The sequence below is a fragment of the Thermobia domestica genome, chromosome 2, assembly GCF_964235325.1.
Source record: "Thermobia domestica chromosome 2, izTheDome1.hap1.1, whole genome shotgun sequence".
In the NCBI taxonomy this organism is placed as follows: domain Eukaryota; kingdom Metazoa; phylum Arthropoda; class Insecta; order Zygentoma; family Lepismatidae; genus Thermobia; species Thermobia domestica.
Genome location: NC_137455.1, coordinates 353981013 through 354004157, shown reverse-complemented (window position 1 = coordinate 354004157; position 23145 = coordinate 353981013). Strand labels below are relative to the sequence as shown.

General features: G+C 34.4%; 1 protein-coding gene across 1 annotated transcript; it reads left to right on the top strand.

The window, feature by feature from the left end:
* Window positions 1–227: 227 nt before the first annotated feature.
* LOC145679584 (uncharacterized) lies at window positions 228–14343 on the top strand. Its single transcript, XM_081750161.1, has 2 exons — window positions 228–381; window positions 11897–14343. Exons 1-2 carry the CDS (start codon window positions 351–353, stop codon window positions 14341–14343), a joined length of 2478 nt encoding a protein of 825 aa, XP_081606287.1. The 5' UTR covers window positions 228–350.
* Window positions 14344–23145: the final 8802 nt, after the last annotated feature.

Here is a 23145-nt window from a genome sequence, read left to right as displayed (position 1 = left end):
GTAACACAGTAAAGATTGTAATAAAATGGAAAATGTACTAAAGTAAAAATTGTTTAAAGATAAAAAAATTTTAAAAAAATGAATAGCAAAGCTCCCGGCAACTTCGTAGAATTGCGTCCATCTTAACTCTCAATTAAATTTACATTGCCATGTTTTGAATTTTAAACTATGGAAACATTGAACGTAATTTCTTGTTTTGATAGGTATTGTTGTAAAAGTATAAATATTTGAATTGTTAACCTCTTATGTAATTTGTATATTTATGTACGTGACGGGATGATTTTGTAACGAAATGGGCAGCAATATTCTAAACTGGTTTAAGTGATGAATTTACACCTTCATTTTGCTTCATGAAGTATATCGTATATCTGGACTTTATAGGTATCATGAACTTTAATATTAGAAGCAGTAGTTTCCAGTAATTTGCCATTCTTAGTAAAACTTTCGTTAGTAATGCTTGAACATAAGCGAATAATAATTAACATGCTTGAAGAATTTTTTACCATTGTAGATTGTAGTTCTGAACAATGTCAGTTTAAAATACGGGACGGTTCGAAACGTTCCTTAAGAGCCTGCCTTACTAAAAATAATACAAATTTTGCAATTTTTCTTTTGCTTGTTTTTCATAAGTGAAAGGAGATAATGAAATGCTCAACTTACCATAATCATAGATCATGTTATTCTACAACAGAAAATTTTCAGTGTTGCCATCCATAGAAATTACAGTGTTGCCAGAATAACACTTCCCCCAAAATCTAAGTTAAGGCAGCGACTAGAGGAACAAACACAACTGCATTTATTACGTATCATGTTGTTTAAGAATCTTTTGAACTAGATTATTATTTAATTTTAATAATTATATGTTAAAATTTTTGTTTATTACAAACTAATTTCAACTTTTGTTTTAAAAATTAGCTCACAGGATTCGAAAACAATACTACACGTAATCAAATGCAGTTAAGTTCGTTCCTCTAGTCGCTGCCTTAACTTAGATTTTGGGAGAAGTGTTATTCTGGCAACACTGTAATTTCTATGGGTGGCAACACTGAAAATTCTTCAGGTTAATATTTTCTGTTGTAGAAAAACATTATCCATGATTATGGTAAGTTGCATTTCACTATCTTCTTTCAGTTATGAAAAAGCAGCAAAAATAAAATGGTAAATTTTGTATTATTTTTTGTATGTCAAGCTCTGAAGAGAACTTACTGTGTGGATATGTGATGTTGCGACGAAAGTGAAACACATCCAAAACTGATAACGAGCTTTTACTCAATGACGTAAGAATGATGTTAATATGTTAGATAAATTGTACATAAATTACAGAGGCCTTGACATTATTCTAAGGGCACTGATAAGTGTAAGTAAATCCTAGGTTTCCTTGTATAAGAACATATACAATCCTAGGTTTTGCTTGTATAAGAACATATACAATCCTAGGTTTTGCTTGTATAAGAAAATATGCAATCACAAATTATTATAGGTCTAATAATTCTAGGTTCGAGGGTAAACAACACCTATTCCTTCATCGAAATTTCTCGATACCAGGCATGTAGCCAAGGGGTGGGTCCAGGGGGTCCGGACCCCTTCCTTCGGATCCAGAAATGAAAAATATTAAGGAAAGATCAAACAAAAAGAAATGAGAAAAAGATAAATCAATGTGAAAAGTATAAAGCTACAGCAAACGTTTGGTTACTCTTGAGGAGCTTTGTGTGGAAGAAACGGAGGGAGGGGAGCTGAATGTCCTAACAAACTAATATCGATATGTTGCCAGTAAAATAGTTTAAATTGATCGATCACCTGGTGTGTAACCACAGTATTCCATGACCCTCCCCCCCATAACGAAATCCTGGCTAAACGAACGAATATATGTTGCCAGTAAAATAGTTTAGAATGATGAGCACCTGATGTGATAACCACAGTATTTCTTCACGGACCCCCCCTATTGCGAAATCCTGGCTACGTGCCTGTCGATACTTTACTATTCTTCGTACTTGTCATATTGGTATGTCTATGTGAACATTTTTTTTTCAGTGTATTAAGAGAGTTGAATTAATTTTTTAGGTACTTAAATGGTGGAATATGCACTAATGTAATCTCTATACATCAGATCTTATTGTTTCGTTTTAACATTACATTTGACATTACAAAAATAGGCAAGGAGCAAGGAACTCTGTGTTTATACGAGTATATAGACTCAATGAAATTGATAATGATAGATGGTTACAGAAATTTTCCGCAAAACAGATATGTTTAAGTCTGTTTGATATGGAAGCAAAATTCCACTGGGAAACACAGAATACATTTTGCTTGTTTTTTTTTTTTCTGTAGAATGAAAATAATTCACGCTAGAGCACAACTCTCTAGAAATAGTATAACTCAGTACAAATCAGTTTAGTACCTTTGTTTTATGGCTGTATTCGTAGTACCTTGTTAAAACGTTTGTCTTCAAACTGTCAAATATAAATCGCAGTAAATTGTGTAATCTGCTGTCACAAAAAAGTATCCTATTTTTCGATCGGTATAAGGAAGAGATACTATACTATTTTTCGATAGGTATGGAAAAACAATATTTCTCCGTACTATTTTACCGTAAATTATTAATTGTCAATAAAATTTGTTACTTTTAAATGAATGAAGCGAGATAATTTTACTATGATGTTTTAAAAGCTTGTCATTTGGGGGACAGGAAACCATTTGGGGGGGCTGGCCCCGATGGCCCCCCCTTGACTACACCCCTGGAGCTGGGATCCAGCCAAAAATCTCACCCACCAGAAGTGAGTGCTCTATGTCTAGCTCTTATTGATCCAATATTCTGGCCGTAAGTGATACGTGTACCACTTGCGGTTTCAACATAAAAATAAGGAGTGGAGATGGAACCCATGCTTGGGACGCTGATTCTATACCAACAAATAATTTATTGTTATCACTTACCGTCTTTGCTCTATGTAAATTGAAATTGTGATAAGGGGCAATGCAGAGTGACTGGATGAAGCAGCTACAATCACTGGCATAAGTCACGGTTCAATCTATAACATTTTCCACGCTGTGCTCAGATTTCGGAATGTGTGCGCCAGGATGGTATCATGCCAGCTGATAGACGAACTTAAGCACGATGTGTTGATGTGTGAAGAGATTTTGCCACTCCGGAAACTTTCAGAAGAGATTCGTTATTTGGAATGAAATATGGGTGCTCTATTTTTCTATTCTTTTTCACTTTTCTATTCGTAACTTATGTGGCAACATCGCATGTGTCGCAATGTGCTCTGCCATCTAGTGAGAAAGTTTTACCCTAAATGTGACTAGCGATCCAGCTTAACAGCAACTTTAAAAGTGGAATATATACTGTTTTAAAAGTAATAGTTGATAATATTTGTTTGAGTTTACGAAACAAAAATATCATTCTGTGCATCGTCTCATCTACTTCTGTTACATCTTTGTTACATCAGACCAGATGTCCAAATACCCTAAATGTTTAAGCTTTCTTATTAAATTATATTCGCTTAACATGGACATGGAATGAATATGGTATGACTCTTTATTTAAGATTTACTATGCTTCTTTTATTTCTACTTGTACGAATCTCATTATTTTCTTATGTTACTACTGATTGACAAACTTGTGCATAAAAGTTCATGAAATTTGATGTTCTAGATTTGAAAGATTTAAATGCATCATTGGCTTACGATGTACTATTGTGTGATTTTACAACAATATGTACGCCATTAATATGTAATATGAAAAGAATTGGTTCTAATATTCATCCATATATGATTTCCCGAGTGACAAGTTGTACATTCAGTTTTATTGGACCTAATGCTAGAAACTGCATCATAGTTATAAGTAAGACTGAAAACAGTCGGATGTTGATCCTCTTAAACAGTAATAAATTAGCTTAGCCAATAATATACAGGGTGGTCCGGAAGTGGGCCTACCCACCGCCCTTTAGTAATTCGAAGACAATGTTAAATGGACATTCTTACCTGGAGATGCTTAATGAGTAGTTGGTGCCTCAACTGGAAGAAAATGGTATCAAAGACACTGTTGTGATACAGCAGGGTAGAACACCAGCGCGCTGCACGATTCACGTGCGTAATTACCTGAATCAGACGTTTCTTGGCCACTGGATTGGAAGAGGTTGTGCGTCTTCACCAGCTCCCTTTGCCTGGCCTCCAAGAAGTCCCGATCTGACGACACCAGGCAATGCTTTCTGGGGTTTCATAAAGCAACAAGTAAGAAACACTCGATATCACACAACGCAGGAATTACGAGCAGTTGTGGAACACGTCTTCACCCTTGTGACTCCGGAGTATCTCCTCAAAACATCTGGGAGAACTTGGCGCAGAATTCAGCTGTGTTACGATACCGATGTTTATGACTTAAGACTTCAAGGTAACTGTGTACAGACATTCTACCGTAACCAACACTATACTGTTGGAACTAAAGGGGGGGTCCGCCCACTTCCGGACCACCCTGTACTACGAGGGGCAGTCAGAAAGTTCCCGGACTTTCGTTGTAACTATTTATTACCACAATATAGGTACACATTCACTTAATAGCGTTCAAAATATGCTCCTTGAGAACACACATCACTTGTTCCACCGCTCCTGCCATTGCTGGAAACAATGCTGAAAGTCCAGTTTTGGTATGTTTCAAAGTTCAGCTGTCTTCTGTGGCAAAACAGTTACCTTTGATTCTCTTGTTGACCTTGGGAAAGAGCCAGAAATCCGCTGGTGCTAAATACTGTGGGTAGTGAGGCTAGCAGAGAAGAGTATGTTCTTTTCTGCGAACCGTTTTGCCACCGTAGAAGATATCCCAAACCAACATGACGGATGAACTTCAGAACATACAAAAACAGGACTTTCAGCATCGTTTCCAGTAACGGCAGGAGCAGTGGAACAAGTGTGTGTGTTCTCAAGTGAATGTGTACCTATATTGTGGTAATAAATAGTTACAAAGAAATTTCGGAAACTATTTGGAAGGCGATTAAGTGAATGTGTACCTATATTGTGGTAATAAATAGTTACAAAGAAATTTCGGAAACTATTTGGAAGGCGATTAAGTGAATGTGTACCTATATTGTGGTAATAAATAGTTACAAAGAAATTTCGGAAACTATTTGGAAGGCGATTAAATGAATGTGTACCTATATTGTGGTAATAAATAGTTACAAAGAAATTTCGGAAACTATTTGGAAGGCGATTAAGTGAATGTGTACCTATATTGTGGTAATAAATAGTTACAAAGAAATTTCGGAAACTATTTGGAAGGCGATTAAGTGAATGTGTACCTATATTGTGGTAATAAATAGTTACAAAGAAATTTCGGAAACTATTTGGAAGGCGATTAAGTGAATGTGTACCTATATTGTGGTAATAAATAGTTACAAAGAAATTTCGGAAACTATTTGGAAGGCGATTAAGTGAATGTGTACCTATATTGTGGTAATATATAGTTACAAAGAAATTTCGGAAACTATTTGGAAGGCGATTAAATGAATGTGTACCTATATTGTGGTAATAAATAGTTACAAAGAAATTTCGGAAACTATTTGGAAGGCGATTAAGTGAATGTGTACCTATATTGTGGTAATAAATAGTTACAAAGAAATTTCGGAAACTATTTGGAAGGCGATTAAGTGACGTCTGTGAAGTTGTCCCGCCCACCTAATGAATTTTTCTTTTTCTTATCTACATCGTTAGTTTATCGTTAGTTTACGTTAGTTTTGCTAAAATTATTGTTAGTTTTGCAAAAATAACGATTTTATTCGAGAAATAAATGGGCAGGCCAACTTCACGGTTCCCCGCCCACAAACGAATTTCAAAAGTTTTTCATATCACATCGTTAGTTTATCGTTAGTTTACGTTAGTTTTGCTAAAACTATCGTTAGTTTCGCAAAAATAACGATTTTATTCGAGAAATAAAGTTTGCCGCCAAATGTGAATTAGCCCGCCCATATTGAATTCTCATAAAATTCCAAGTCACATCGTTAGTTTATCGTTAGTTTACGTTAGTTTTACTAAAACTATCGTTAGTTTCGCAAAAATAACGATTTTATTCGAGAAATAAATGGGCAGGCCAACTTCACGGTTCCCCGCCCACAAACGAATTTCAAAAGTTTTTCATATCACATCGTTAGTTTATCGTTAGTTTACGTTAGTTTTGCTAAAACTATCGTTAGTTTCGCAAAAATAACGATTTTATTCAAGAAATAAAGTTTGCCGCCAAATGTGAATTAGCCCGCCCATATTGAATTCTCATAAAATTCCAAGTCACATCGTTAGTTTATCGTTAGTTTACGTTAGTTTTACTAAAACTATCGTTAGTTTCGCAAACATAACGATTTTATTCGAGAAATAAATGGGCAGGCCAACTTCATGGTTCCCCACCCACAAACGAATTTCAAAAGTTTTTCATATCACATCGTTAGTTTATCGTTAATTTACGTTAGTTTTTCTAAAACTATCGTTAGTTTTGCCAAAATAACGATTTTATTCGAGAAAAAAGTTTCCCGCCAACTGTGAATTAGCCCGCCCATATTGAATTCTCATAAAATTCCAACTCATATCGTTAGTTTTTCGTTAGTTTACGTTAGTTTTGCTAAAACTATCGTTAGTTTCGCAAATATAACGATTTAATCGAGAAATAAAAGGTCCCGCCAAATGTAAACAATTACATAGCAGGCATACGCCTATCATGTTCCCTCAGGTACAGTACATGAGAATGTGTCCAGTATGTGCCTTATATACTTCTTACGTATGCCTGTTATGCAAATGCGCTGTTTGGGTTTACATTTGGAGTGAACTTTTATTTCTCGAATAAAATCATTATTTTTGCGAAACTAACGATAGTTTTAGTAAAACTAACGTAAACTAACGATAAACTAACGATATGAGTAGGAAGTTTACGGGAATTCAATATGGGCGGGCTAATTCACAGTGGGCGGGAAACTTTATTTCTCGAATAAAATCGTTATTTTTGCGAAACTAGCGGTAGTTTCAGCAAAACTAACGTAAACTAACGATAAACTAACGATGTGATATGAAAAACTTTTAAAATTCGTTTGTGGGCGGGGAACCATGAAGTTGGCCTGCCCATTTATTTCTCGAATAAAATCGTTATTTTTGCGAAACTAACGATAGTTTTAGTAAAACTAACGATGTGAGTTAGAATTTTATGAGAATTCAATATGGGCGGGCTAATTCACATATGGCGGGAAACTTTATTTCTTGAATAAAATCGTTATTTTTGCGAAACTAACGATAGTTTTAGCAAAACTAACGTAAACTAACGTTAAACTAACGATATGAGTTGGAATATTATGAGAATTCAATATGGGCGGGCTTATTCACAGTAGGCGGGAAACCTTATTTCTCGAATAAAATCGTTATTTTTGCGAAACTAACGATAGTTTTAGCAAAACTAACGTAAGCTAACGATAAACTAACGATGTGATATAAAAATTTTGAAATTCGTTTGTGGGTGGGGAACCGTGAAGTTGGCCTGCCCATTATTTCTCGAATAAAATCGTTATTTTTGCGAAACTAACGATAGTTTTAGTAAAACTAACGTAAACTAACGACAAACTAACGATGTGACTTGGAATTTTATGAGAATTCAATATGGGCGGGCTAATTCACATTTGGCGGGAAACTTTATTTCTTGAATAAAATCGTTATTTTTGCGAAACTAACGATAGTTTTAGCAAAACTAACGATAAACTAACGATGTGACTTGGAATTTTATGAGAATTCAATATGGGCGGGCTAATTCACAGTTGGCGGGAAACTTTATTTCTCGAATGAAATCGTTATTTTTGCGAAACTAACGATAGTTTTAGCAAAACTAACGTAAACTAACGATAAACTAACGATGTGATATGAAAAACTTTTGAAATTCGTTTGTAGGCGGGGAACCGTGAAGTTGGCCTGCCCATTTATTTCTCGAATAAAATCGTTATTTTTGCGAAACTAACGATAGTTTTAGTAAAACTAACGTAAACTAACGATAAACTAACGATGTGACTTGGAATTTTATGAGAATTCAGTATGGGCGGGCTAATTCACATTTGGCGGGAAACTTTATTTCTTGAATAAAATCGTTATTTTTGCGAAACTAACGATAGTTTTAGCAAAACTAACGTAAACTAACGATAAACTAACGATGTGACTTGGAATTTTATGAGAATTCAATATGGGCGGGCTAATTCACAGTTGGCGGGAAACTTTATTTCTCGAATAAAATCGTTATTTTTGCGAAACTAACGATAGTTTTAGCAAAACTAACGTAAACTAACGATAAACTAACGATGTGATATGAAAAACTTTTGAAATTCGTTTTTGGGCGGGGAACCGTGAAGTTGGCCTGCCCATTTATTTCTCGAATAAAATCGTTATTTTTGCGAAACTAACGATAGTTTTAGTAAAACTAACGTAAACTAACGATAAACTAACGATGTGACTTGGAATTTTATGAGAATTCAATATGGGCGGGCTAATTCACATTTGGCAGGAAACTTTATTTCTTGAATAAAATCGTTATTTTTGCGAAACTAACGATAGTTTTAGCAAAACTAACGTAAACTAACGATAAACTAACGATGTGACTTGGAATTTTATGAGAATTCAATATGGGCGGGCTAATTCACAATTGGCGGGAAACTTTATTTCTCGAATAAAATCGTTATTTTGGCGAAACTAACGATAGTTTTAGCAAAACTAACGTAAACTAACGATAAACTAACGATGTGATATGAAAAACTTTTGAAATTCGTTTGTGGGCGGGGAACCGTGAAGTTGGCCTGCCCATTTATTTCTCGAATAAAATCGTTATTTTTGCAAAACTAACGATAATTTTAGCAAAACTAACGTAAACTAACGATAAACTAACGATGTAGATGAAAAATGTAAAATTCGTTAGGTGGGCGGGACAACTTCACAGACGTGATTAAGTGAATGTGTACCTATATTGTGGTAATAAATAGTTACAAAGAAATTTCGGAAACTATTTGGAAGGCGATTAAGTGAATGTGTACCTATATTGTGGTAATAAATAGTTACAAAGAAATTTCGGAAACTATTTGGAAGGCGATTAAGTGAATGTGTACCTATATTGTGGTAATAAATAGTTACAAAGAAATTTCGGAAACTATTTGGAAGGCGATTAAATGAATGTGTACCTATATTGTGGTAATAAATAGTTCCAAAGAAATTTCGGAAACTATTTGGAAGGCGATTAAGTGAATGTGTACCTATATTGTGGTAATAAATAGTTACAAAGAAATTTCGGAAACTATTTGGAAGGCGATTAAGTGAATGTGTACCTATATTGTGGTAATAAATAGTTCCAAAGAAATTTCGGAAACTATTTGGAAGGCGATTAAGTGAATGTGTACCTATATTGTGGTAATAAATAGTTACAAAGAAATTTCGGAAACTATTTGGAAGGCGATTAAGTGAATGTGTACCTATATTGTGGTAATAAATAGTTACAAAGAAATTTCGGAAACTATTTGGAAGGCGATTAAGTGAATGTGTACCTATATTGTGGTAATAAATAGTTACAAAGAAATTTCGGAAACTATTTGGAAGGCGATTAAGTGAATGTGTACCTATATTGTGGTAATAAATAGTTACAAAGAAATTTCGGAAACTATTTGGAAGGCGATTAAATGAATGTGTACCTATATTGTGGTAATAAATAGTTACAAAGAAATTTCGGAAACTATTTGGAAGGCGATTAAGTGAATGTGTACCTATATTGTGGTAATAAATAGTTACAAAGAAATTTCGGACACTATTTGGAAGGCGATTAAGTGAATGTGTACCTATATTGTGGTAATAAATAGTTACAAAGAAATTTCGGAAACTATTTGGAAGGCGATTAAGTGAATGTGTACCTATATTGTGGTAATAAATAGTTACAAAGAAATTTCGGAAACTATTTGGAAGGCGATTAAGTGAATGTGTACCTATATTGTGGTAATAAATAGTTACAAAGAAATTTCGGAAACTATTTGGAAGGCGATTAAGTGAATGTGTACCTATATTGTGGTAATAAATAGTTACAAAGAAATTTCGGAAACTATTTGGAAGGCGATTAAGTGGATGTGTACCTATATTGTGGTAATAAATAGTTACAAAGAAATTTCGGAAACTATTTGGAAGGCGATTAAGTGAATGTGTACCTATATTGTGGTAATAAATAGTTACAAAGAAATTTCGGAAACTATTTGGAAGGCGATTAAGTGAATGTGTACCTATATTGTGGTAATTAATAGTTACAACGAAGTTCTTGGAACTTTTGATTTCTCCTCGTATAATTTACAAGGTTAAAAGCTTTAGACAACTCTAGGGAAAAAATGTTAGTTCTGTCTTTTGATTTGCAGTGTAAATATCCGATAGAAAATTTAATACATCATTAATTAATAAACGTATCGTTTTGAAATTCATATACACGATGACAACCAAATCTTACTGAAATAAATGGAAGCAGTATGTATTTTATCACATTACACAGCCTAATGGCTTATTTTCTAATAAGTTTCAATTCTTTGATTGGAAAACTTTTTGACCAAAATAATATACTTATTTATTAAAAATGAAATAATGTGTTACAGTTTAATAAGTGTATTACTCTGATCGGAAAGCGATAAGTTATTTGTGTAATAAGTTCTAGAGTCGTAATGGACAGAGTTACATGGAGAAAACAAAACAGCGCTGATCAGGGGCGCCCGAAGAAAATTTTCTAGGGGGAGGCATCTAAATGGTTGCTATATTACATCTGGTATTTCTGGTATTTAATACACGTGGTTTGCTATATTACGTATATATTTTCGGGAGCTAGAGGGGCGCCCCCTGCCCCCTCTTCGGGCGTCCATGGCACTCATAGTTATTACTTAAACACAGCTACTAAAGATTTTTAAAATATAGCTCAGAGTTTAATATTTATTTATTTATCAACGAATTTAAAAGTTCGTTACTCTATGTCTGTGTGTCTGTCTGTCTATCCGTCTGTTATTTGCGATTTTTCAACTTTGAACCCTGCATTCGATAGAGCATCAAAAACTATCAGAGAAAGTGATTAAATTTTTCGCGTCACTCTTACCGTTCTCGAGATATTGGCCAAAAAACGGCCGACTTCCGGAGATTTCAGGAGCCATATCTCGGGAACCGTAAGTCATAGAGAGATCACATTTGTGTTGATCAATGTCTAAAAGGATGGTAAATATTTTGGTACCAAATAGTAACCGGTGGCCACTGTCTAACTGGCCACTGGTTTGGCCAATGTCCAGCTGGCCAGTAGTCACCAATTAATATTGGTACCAAAATGTTTACCATCCTCTTAGGTATTGATTAACACCAATATCATCTCTCTATGACTTACCGTTCCCGTGATATTGGCCAAAAAATGGCCAATTTCTAGATATTTAACGAGCCATAAGTCGGGAACCATAAGTTGTAGAGAGATGATATTGATGTCGATCAATACCTAAGAGGATGGTGAACATTTTGATACCAAATAATAACCGGTGGTCACTGATTAACTGTCTACTGGCCAACTGGCCACCGTTTCCCAGATATTGGCCAAAAATGTTCGAATTTCTAGATATTTACGCAGCTATATCTCGAGAACTGTAAGTCATAGAGAGATAATATTTTGCTAATTTTTTGCGAGAAAGAGAAGAAGGTGCGGATAAAAATATTTACATCTAGGAACAGTGAAAGTTATCCTTCCCGCTCCATCTCTCCATTCTTTTTAAGTTCGTTCTGGCAATGCTCTTGGAGCATTCTCAACTTTTTTTTTTTTTTTTAATTTTCAGTCATACTGTGCTCAATGTAGATCTCTAAAGCATATTCTAATTGACATCCATTTTCTTTACTTTTTCTCTCTTTTGCAGTGGACAATTTTAAATTTTATTATTTGTTATGGACTTCAATGAACGTTGAAGTGGGAATGATCCTAATTACATGGAATCAGGGCATCACACTGTGGCTATGTCTCTCGTTGACTATATATAATGCACTGACTAAAGAAAACTCGAACCATGACAATTGTGATAAGACTCTTTCCGAATTTTCGATCATCGAACCTCCAACATCATCTGTAGTTTACAAAAGTCCACATAAAAATGAGAAACGTCCCTTCTATGTGAGGAAAATTCACAATAAATATCATTCACGAAGTGACAATAGGAGAATCAAAGTCAGGCACAAAGGTTTCAATAAATGTAATCACAGTTCCAAGTCGAAATATACTAACGTTAATGGATTATTTCTTGCCAACAAAAATAATCCAGTTAATCCGCATAAACTAACAGAAAAATTTATAAACAAAAACCATAGGTCTCAGCGTAACATGTCAGTCCCTTGGATAAAGTCTAAAACAGAAGTACAGAAGAAGCTCGGTTTGGTGAAGCACGAAAGAATACGAAATGCTAGATTGTTGAACAACCAACAGCATTGCCGAGAAGATGGGATTAAAATCTCAAACTATCGGAAGGAAAGAGCAATAGATGAAGACATTTTGGACAATCTCTTAATAGATGAGCTCGACAGAAGGCTTAATGATAGCAATCGGAAATCAAATCAACATGATAATGATAATGATCAAACAGAAAGAAATACGGCTGTCACAATGATGAGTGTAATTAGTAAGGACATACCAGAAGAACCTGATATCAATAATGAAATTATATATGAAGTTGACTATTATCCCGGAACAGATATTCCAAACCAAAAAGATTTGAATTTAAAAAATTCTCACCTTGACGACAATTCTAAGAATAAAGATAGTGAAGAAGATTTAGGTACTAGAGGAAAAGTTCTGCTAGAGCACAAAGATAGTGAAGAAGATTTAGGTATCAGAGGAAAAGTTCCGCAAGAGAGCAAAGATAGTGAAGAAGATTTAGGTATTAAAGGAAAAGTTCTGCAAGAGGGCAAAGATAGTAGAGAAGATTTAGGTATTAGAGGAAAAGTTCTGCAAGAGCACAAAGATAGTGAAGAAGATTTAGGTATTAGAGGAAAAGTTGTGCAAGAGGGCAAAGATAGTGGAGAAGATTTAGGTATTAGAGAAAAAGTACCGCAAGAGAACAATGAAGTTAAGTTCGAACAAACTCGAACAAACTGTACAACTAATCCATTGACTGAAAAACCAGTTGCAAAATCACTCAACGCAGAAGTTTATGACGCTATTATGCAAGTTAGAGCTGAAGCCAAAACTGAAGCAGAAGTCACAGATATATCGACAGAGAAACTCAACCGGGGATTACAGAAAACTTATAAAGATAAATACGATGCAACTACAACTATAAATATGTACGACTCTAGAACTGGATATATAATATCCAAATCCATCGAAGATAAAGATTTTCCTGTTGTTAGGAATTTAAATAAGGATCTACTTCGTGCTGTCGAGAGAGCGAGTCCAGCTGTGAAAAAACTTAAGTTACCCAGAAGGCAAAAGAAACTTTCGAAAATGAAAACAAATTTGACTTCTGGGAAAAGTAAAGTTATTACAACCGACAGATATAAACGGTGTGGGCAGACCAAAAGAGCCAATTTAAAGGAAGTGCAACTAAATACTAACGACGAAAGTAACAAGAGGTCAAAGCCTTTTCGTTTGAGGAAAAGAAATCTTAAGAACATGCAAACTTTTCATAAAACTCGTAAATTCACAGATACTTTTAAAGTTAAAAATGTACATGAACACTGTAAATATTTATGTAATAAATTAAACGTAAGTCACTATAGAGTTGGTGTTAATTCCAATAATAACCGAGAAAAATTTCTACATTATTCGAGAGAAAAAACATGGAAGCAAAATAGATGTTTTACAGCAAAGATTGATAGTAAGAAAAAGACCCACACATTTAGCACAATTAACCATAGTGATTGGCGTAGTATGGTACCTTGTTGTAAGATAGTACGTGAGATATCAGAGAACTTATATCTTGAAAGTAATATCTTAAAGAAAGAGCATACAGATAATGTTCCTTTGCATTTTGGTTTTACCAAACGACACAAATTGAAATGTGAAAATCGACAAAGTCAATTAGAAAAGTCAATTGTTTGCAAAAATTGCTTAAAGATAACAAGTAGTAAGTTGCAAAAGAACGCTAGTTACTCTTTAAACAAAAAGCGTGGCATCCTTTCGGAAATCAAGCGAAACATTTTTGACAAAGCATTAAACAAAAGAGGAAAGCGATTGCTGGTTGATATCAATCGTCAACTTTCAGAAGCAAGTTACAAATATACAATTGCCCAGTGGAACTATGAGACTAATATTACAGATGAAAATAGACGAAAAGCAGTAAGTATAAATATTCATATGAGTTATTTATATTAAAATATTTATTTATAAGATCGTGTGGCCACAATTAAGAGTGAAATTTTATAATAAAACTAAGAATACGCATTCTTCGCACGGAGAGAATAGTTTCATTTTGTATATATAAATTACTAATGGGGCTAAATTTGGATTTAAACGGCATCGGAAGTGTCACTGTTCGTCTTAGCGACCCCCAAAACTATGTAATCGACACTAATATCGATCATTTTCGATCATTTTTATATTACTCTCCCAAGTTGCAAGACTGAATTTGGATTTAAACGGCATCGGAAGTGTCACTATGCATCTCAGCGACCCAGAAAACTGTGAATTCGGCACTAATATTGGCAATTTTCGATCATTTTTATATCTCCCCTTCTCCCAAGTTGCGAGGCTGAATTTTACATTTAAACAACATCGGAATTGTCACTGTTCATCTCAGCAACCCCGAAAACTATGGATTCGACAGTAATATCGAGCATTTTCGATCAGTTTTATATACCTCCACCTCCCCTAAGTTGCACCATCAAATAAAATTATAAGAACCATCCCAGGCCCGAACCTCATTTATGTTAAAAATTTAGTCGAGATCGTTCCGGTGGTTCAAGAGTTACGAAGTAACAAACATAATCTTTTTCAATTCTATATATTTGATAATCTGCTTGTCAGATTGTTGGTCATGTAAAAATAAAAAAAAAAAAAAAAAAGAGCGACTATCTTCGAACAACATCTCCAATAATTTCCTATTGACCAATATCTTACCAGCGAATGGATTACCAATTTTAATGGTCTTTGAATATATTAAAACCTTATTGCGAAAACTAAAACAAGCTATATCCAAGTTGAAACTATATTGGTAGTCTATCATATTTAACTATACATTACTTCAAATATGTCACAAACAATTAGGACCTATGGAAAATTTATAAATAAACTGAATCTTCCGATTTTTATTCACAGACATATCTCTTTGCCGTAATAGGGAACATATACCGTATACATTGTTGTCAACAATCCACTTACCTTAGAACTTATATTTAATAACTAACAGAACAAACTTTTATGTATTTTGTAATTTTATTGAAAAATTGTAACATTAGAAGCACCACTTTTCAGCAAATGGTTATGCATTTTTAAACTGCGAAGTGTGTGCGGAAAGTACGTACCGGTTAAAAAAATAAGTACTAAAACAGATTTGATGAAGCCAAACTTATCTTTACATGAAATAACACCCTTAAACTATTTTTCGACATAGTTTCCACCAATGTTCAAACACTTATCAGAGGGGGTGAACAACTTCTTCAAACCTTCCTCAAAGAAACATCCCGCCAGTGAAGACAACCATAACTCCACAACTTTTTTTTTTTTTTTTTTTTTTTTTTTTTTGCGTCGTCGTCATTTCTAAAGTAATTACAGCCGAGTTCGCGCTTCAGGTGCAGGAATAAATGATAGACGGCACCAAATCGGGACTGTACAGTGAGTAGTCGAAACGCTCCGAACTGAACTGTCGAGATTCACTGTTGGGTGGCCCCAGCACCAGCTACGAACAACTCAACCGTACTGGCGTCAGTGGAGAGGCAATGAACTAGTGAAACGAGCGCGCATGCACCGAACGCCGACACTAGCGTTGCGGCGGTGGTAAAACGAAACGGTGCAACGGACATCGGCAGGACGCTTCGTTGAAGGAAGGTTTGAACAAGTTGTTCACCCGCTCTGACGAGTGTTCGAATATTGGTGGAAACTATGTCGGAAAATAGTTTAAGATGTGCTCTTTCATGTAAAAATAAATTTGACTTGAACGAAACTGTTTTAGTATTTCTTTTTTCAAAATGATATTTACTTTGCGGACACGCCTCGTAGCAACTTATCCACCTCTGCCATTTACCATATTTTCTTAGGAAGTATTTAAAACTTAAATTAATAATTATCTGATAGCTAACATGAAATGGAAAGGAATTGCCGTTTAAATCAACTGTCATTTGTTTTTTTCTTCCAATTACATTTATTTTACTCTTTCTTTTTTTAAAAATAATATTGTATTTAAAAACGAATATTATATAACAACATCATATTCCACTTTTCTTTTATCTAAGTTTTGCTGATCGAAATGTTCAGTAACCACAGCTAACTATTAATAGCTAGTCGTCTTTCTATAAGCCTTAATTGTTACTTTATTAACGGCTGCCTAACTTTTACTATTTTAGTTGTAATTGTGATTTACTGAATTCTCATCAAAAGTGTCCACGAGGAAAGAGAACATGACGCAAAATGCGTCATCGGGATTTTACGGTCGTTAAGAAAAGACAATTAAGATGAAACATTTATGCCAGTTTGCAGTAATATATATAATTGTATAATTTGTGGGAGAAAAACACTCTTCAAGCATGGTTTACCAATCGGAGAAGGGGAGTGTTGAGAACTGGAAAATTCTAAATACTAAATTTTAGGGAGAGGGCATGGTAGTAGAATATACATTTGGATCATCATAGATTTTGGAAATAGTACTCCCGATTCTATACATGAAGTAGAACATGTCATATAAAACAAGAAACTGCTTTTAAGCTATTTCCATGTGTACATAATAAAGCATGTTAAAGAACCCAGAACAAAAAGCAGCTATAAAATTTAAGACAGTTAACTCACCTTCCTTGCCCTAGCTTAATTCTGCGATCCACCCTTGTCATATTCTAGAGCAGTGTTTCTCAACCTGATTCTTATCACAACCTTCATTTTATCACATCCTCTTGCCAGCGACCCCCTTATAATTTCTGGTTTGTAATAAGCTTGTGTGGGATTTTTAATATACCTATTTCGGAGATCTCACATATCCAACTATTTGTATCACGATATAACAGAATCAATTTCTTGTATATAGTGAATACAGTAACAGTAATATATTCCCTACGATGAAAGAGCTGGTTCAAGATGGATATTAAACCCCTTCATTGAAGAGGCCATCAAAGTAGCTAATCTAAGCCCACAACTTCTTGACAAACTAATAGAATTATCGTGCGACAAGTCCTTGCAACTGGTTTTCTGTAACGAAGTCTTGGGACAAGTTCTGTCTGAAGAGGAGAGAAGAAATTCCTGGTCCGGTATCTGCTGCTTTAAAAGTAATAATTCCATTTGCTACGTCATACTTGTGCGAAAGTGTTTTTTCTTCCATGATAAGCATTAAAACAAAGACAAGAAATCGATTATCAGTTGAAAATCACTTGATAATGTGCGTCACGAAGATTGAACCGGGCATAGCTGCACTAGTGAAATCACACTAAGCTCCGGTATCTCATTAGCTTTTAATTTTAATTGTATTTCAATATGCAGGTTTTGATGCATTTGTATTTTTCTCGTATTTCAATAAGCAGTTCTCATCTGTTTCATATCGTACATCTTTCATTTAAATTGATTTTTAAGCAACTATGCACCTGATGAAATTGTTTAGTAGACTTTTTTTTTTTTGTTATTAACAGTATGTATAAAAATCAAAATATACCTATCAGAACAAAATTCAAAATAATATTTAAAAATACTTTCCCGTATTAGATTCTAATTATATTTATCTTTTCCGGTTATCTTCGCGACCTTGCGGCCTCCCTAGAGGTTGATCCCCAGGTTGAGGAACCCTGTTCTAGAGAGCTGGTTTGCAACAGGAAGTATTTAATTTTTAAAAATTCATTAGTTTTACCGTAAGACTATCACGTAAAGGGCCTATCTGGTTTGCCATAAGGACCAGACTGTGTTACGTGATCGGATCAAAAGTTACGTTCCATGCTAAATCGAGTCTGGAGATTCCAAATCCAGATGAGATATTTCAAGCACGAACCTCCGCGTGGGGTGCCCTGGATAATTCAAAGAATACGCATATACTTTATTATTGATTTTACTCAAACAACTGGACTTTTGACAATGTTCTAGCCATATTAACCCTATGTGCTATACGTCGTTTTTAAACTCTTCATTATGTCTTTGCAATAAGCTTTCAATTAGCCATCTCATTATAGTTTTTGAGATATGTGAACGACCATTTTTTTTTTTCCTTTGATTTTCCATTAACTTTAATGTTCATGTTTCGTGACTTTTTTATAATGTTCCATCCATTTTAGGACTATTTCATTTTTGAATGCAGAATCTACATGATCTGTTCTATATTTAAGCTGAATTTCAGCCATCTTCTTTTTTCGGCTTTTGAGATAAGTGGAGGAATTATTTGTTTTTCATTGATTTTCCATTGACATTAATGTTAATGTTTCATGCTTTTTGACTATGTTCCATCCATTTTAGGACAATTTGCTTTTGGAATATAGAATCTACATATGTACATAGTAAATTCTATATTTGAGCTGAATTTCAGACATCTCTCCCAAAATTTGTTTACATCATTGCAATCGGATAGGTCCTTTACTTCTCACCACGTAATACTTTTATTTATATATCCCGTGATGTACACTTTGAGCAGCTCTACCTTAATGTAAATATGTCTTAAAGAATGGATTCACACTATTCGTTCTGTAATAAAGTATAAGAGATCATTAGCATACTATGAGAAATATTAACGTAACAGAAGTAACTAAACCCTTATCCACTTGTCTAGTAGCTACATCTCAAACTCTAGGTCCACATCTTACATAGCTTCAGTACTGGAAAGGGACGCTAAACTTCAATAAAAAACAACAACAAATAACTAATCAAAATGTACCATAGGAGCTAGTTACAAACTATATTAGGATCACACATACATTATACAGAAATAACAGTTAATGTCCATGGTATAATCATGTATTTATTTTGTTCAACTTATCTCAGAAGGACACGCCGTTTCATCGGTAATGGAATTTTATCACATTTCCTTGTCAATACTTGTCAATATTTTATTTGGTCTATGATACTGTTGGGCGAAAAGTGTGATAGAAATTATTACTGTTCTCTGTTATTATACAGGGTGTTTCAAAACAACACCGACAACGTTTGGGAGGTGATTCCGGACATCAAGATAAGACAAAAACTATAGACCAACCTGGGTGTACAAATGCTTCCTTTAGGAGTTATAGGCTGCCGAAAACATGAAAAAAATGAACTTTAAAACGTCCATAGATCCAATATTATGTGTCCTACCGTAGTCGGGTCAAGACTTCACTTAGGAACTAATGTGTGCGGTATCCAAAAATACATGTTTCGAAATCCTAAAGTATAAGTACTCACGCAATAATTTTTATAGAGGAAGTTTGGCTACAGGCATATAATTTGAAGTACTCACCAACTACTGTTCCGGAAGCACCACAGGATTCTGAAACATGGACATTTGGACAGGGCAGATACTAGTTCCTAAGTGAAATCTTAACACGACTACGCTAGGTCCCAAAGTTTTGGAGTTATGGATCTTTAAAGTTCACTTTTTCATGTTTGCGGTAGCCTATAACTCCTAAAGGAAGCATTTGTACACCCAGGTTGGTCTATAGTTTTTGTCTTATCTTGGTGTCAGGAATCACCTCCCAAACGTTGTCGGTGTTGTTTTGAAACACCCTGTATAATAACAGAGAACAGTAATAATTTCCATCACACTTTTCGCCCAACAGTATTGTAGACCAAATAAAATATAGACAAGTATTGACAAGAAAATATGATAAAATTCCATTGCCGATGAAACGGCGTGCCCTTCTGAGATAAGTTGAACAAAATAAATACGTGATTATACCATAGACTTTAACTGTTATTTCTTTATAATGTATGTGTGATCCTAATATAGTTTATAACTAGCTCCTATGGTACATTTTGATTAGTTATTTGCTGTTGTCTTTTGTTGAAGTTTAGCGTCCCTTTCCAGTACTGAAACTATGTAAGATGTGGACCTACAATTTGAGATGGAGCTACTAGACATGCGGGGAAGGGTTTAGTTACTTCTGTTACGTTAATATTTCTCATAGTATGCTAATGATCTCCTATACTTTATCACAGAACGAATAGTGTGAATCCATTCTTTAAGACATATTTACATTAAGGTTGAGCTGCTCAACGTGAACATCACGAAATATGTAAATAAAAGTATTACGTGATGAGAAGTAAAAGATCTATCCGATTGGAATGTTGTTAACAAACTTTGAGAGAGATGTCTGAAATTCAGCTCAAATATAGAATTTACTATGTACATATGTAGATTCTATATTCCAAAAACAAATTGTCCTAAAATGGATGGAACATAGTCAAAAAGCATGAAACATTAACATTAATGTCAATAGAAAATCAATTAAAAATAAATAATTCCTCTATTTATCTCAAAAACCGAAAGAGGGAGATGGCTGAAATTCAGCTTAAATATAGAACAGATCATGTAGATTCTGCATTCAAAAAAGAAATAGTCCTAAAATGAATGGAACATAATAAAAAGGTCACGAAACATGAACATTAAAGTCAATGGAAAATCAAAGAAAAAAAATGGTCGTTCACATATCTCAGAAACTATAATGAGATGGCTAATTGAAAGCTTATTGCAAAGACATAATGAAGAGCTTAAAAACGATATATAGCACATAAGGTTAATATGGCTAGAACATTGTCAAAAGTCCATTTGTTTGAGTAAAATCAATAATAAAGTATATGCATATTCTTTTAATTACCCAGGGCACCCCACGCGGAAGTTCGCGCTTGAAATATCTCACATCTGGATGTGGAATCTTCAGAATCGATTTAGCATGCAACGTAACTTTTGATCCGATCACGTAACACAATGTGGTCCTTATGGCAAACCGAATATTCCCTTTACTTACGGTAAAACTAATGAATTTTTTAAAATAAAATACTTGCTGTTGCAAACCAGCTTTAGTTCCCAATAGCAACAGTTTTCCAACATAAAAGCGCTCATTTATAAATTGGGATCTGTTTAGGCGTGGTTGAGAAGCATCAGGGTCAATTTTAACATCTTTCTTGGTCATCCCATTTGTGTTCTAGTTTACCGTTATCAAAACTAAGTAGAAAAGTTTTTGTCCTGATAAAAGATGACTTACACACGATTTTGTCCATGTTTATGGAACAAAGATGAAGACTTATGACTCTATTTATCTTTTGTCCCGTCTCTCTTAAGTAGTTAGATGTACCTGAAATGGGAAACTTCTCGTATGTCTTACGGGACAAAGAATCCGCTACTCAATTTTGATAAAGGTAAATTAGAATATGAATAGGACAATATCATACTATAAGTTAATGCAGCAAATTAGAAAAATCTCAAGTCTAAAATATTTTCGTTTTTCAGTTAAACGCAGAAACATTTCAAAACGTTTCCCAGTGTACAAGTTAAGCATTTTTTTTCTCAGAGCACAAATAGCTTCTTTTTTCTTTCCGAAGCACGATTGTTGGAGAAAGAAAACAGAATGAATGGCACTAAATGATCTTGGAAAAACGGTGTGAAATTTTCAATCCCCAAAAATTTTAATAATACTAAGAACAAATATTTTAATAGAGCAGGAGATCGGTTTAGTTATTCCAGAAAGCAGTTTGTTAGTAAGTGTGAAAATGTATTTACGAAAATAACTCATTTTGCGCAGTAGTATTGGAAGAAAAATATGTGTTTGAACATTTGTACATAGTTTCTTACCGTTATTAGGGGTACACGTTTGTAAATAATAATGTTTATCTTTACACACTTATAATTCAATTTTCAAGATCATAAACCCAAAAGTGAAGACATGTGAAGTTCTAAAAACTACCAAAAAAAAAAAAGTATGGTATTTCAAGAGTGACCCCTTCGTGGGTGAACAGTCAAGGAAATGTATAACAGCAAGAGAGGAGTTAATTAGGTAAACGCCAGATAGAGTACAAAATCATATAAACAGTGCTTTCAATAAGTTCCGGAATTACATCGAAATAAAGTAATTAAGGTTGTCAGAAAAAGTTATTACCTCGTTAAGTTTCTACGAACAACCCTTTATGCGCCCCAGTCTCGTAGGACCAGTCGTATAGACTCTCGAAAGCTTTAGTAAAGTCATCCAGCAGAATGCTATACAGCACTGCCGTCACATTGGCTTGAATGGATGCAACATCCTTAAAACGTTCTCCTTTGAGGCCAGATTTGAACTTACAGAAGAGTATGAAATCCGTTGGAGCCAAATCCGACAAGTATTGGAGTTTTCACAGTCCTTGAAAACTCCTTTTGGCAAAAATTGAAGCACAACAAAACCGGTGTGTGCCGGCGAGCTTTGCTTCGTCAAGAACAATCGTATCCATCGCGTTCTGCATCCTTCTGTACGTTTCAGTCATGGCTTTACATCATTTAAAATAAAACTTAATTCCAGCACTTTGTTCCATTCTCCCAACACTGACAGCGAATAAAGAAACACGAATGTGACGACGGTGCTGAAAAACATTCCAGTGAACGACTTTCCTACGGCGTTCCAGAGCCTCTACGACTGGACCGGTCCCACGAGTGTGTATCTCGGGAAGGGATGTGTGTATACAGAGAACTAACGTGGTAATACATTATTCTGGCAATCTTAAATATTTTATTTCGAGATAGTCCCGAAACTTAGCGAACGAATTATGTAAATAAAACAAGATACATTCTTTTGGGTTACAAGGTTAGTGTATATTTTTTTAATTCTACTCAGTCCAATTGACTCCTTAAGGAGGAAGTTTTATGGAGCATATTAAAATTCCAATTTATTATGTTAATTATCGATTAATAGAGTTTTCGATTATTAACATAATAAAGTACAACTTTAATATAATTTGTGAAGCTTGCTTCGTTATGGCTACATTAATGGGTCCATTTTCATTATTTACCATAAACTATTATTCCATTGCATCCACAAAAACGTCATAGATCTGATATAT

Excerpts from the sequence above, each read along its gene's own strand:
- LOC145679584 (XM_081750161.1), top strand. The coding sequence starts at position 351 with ATGAAGTATATCGTATATCTGGACTTTATAG. Across the intron at positions 382-11,896 it reads CGTATATCTGGACTTTATAG|TGGACAATTTTAAATTTTAT; the intron begins GTATCATGAACT and ends TCTCTTTTGCAG.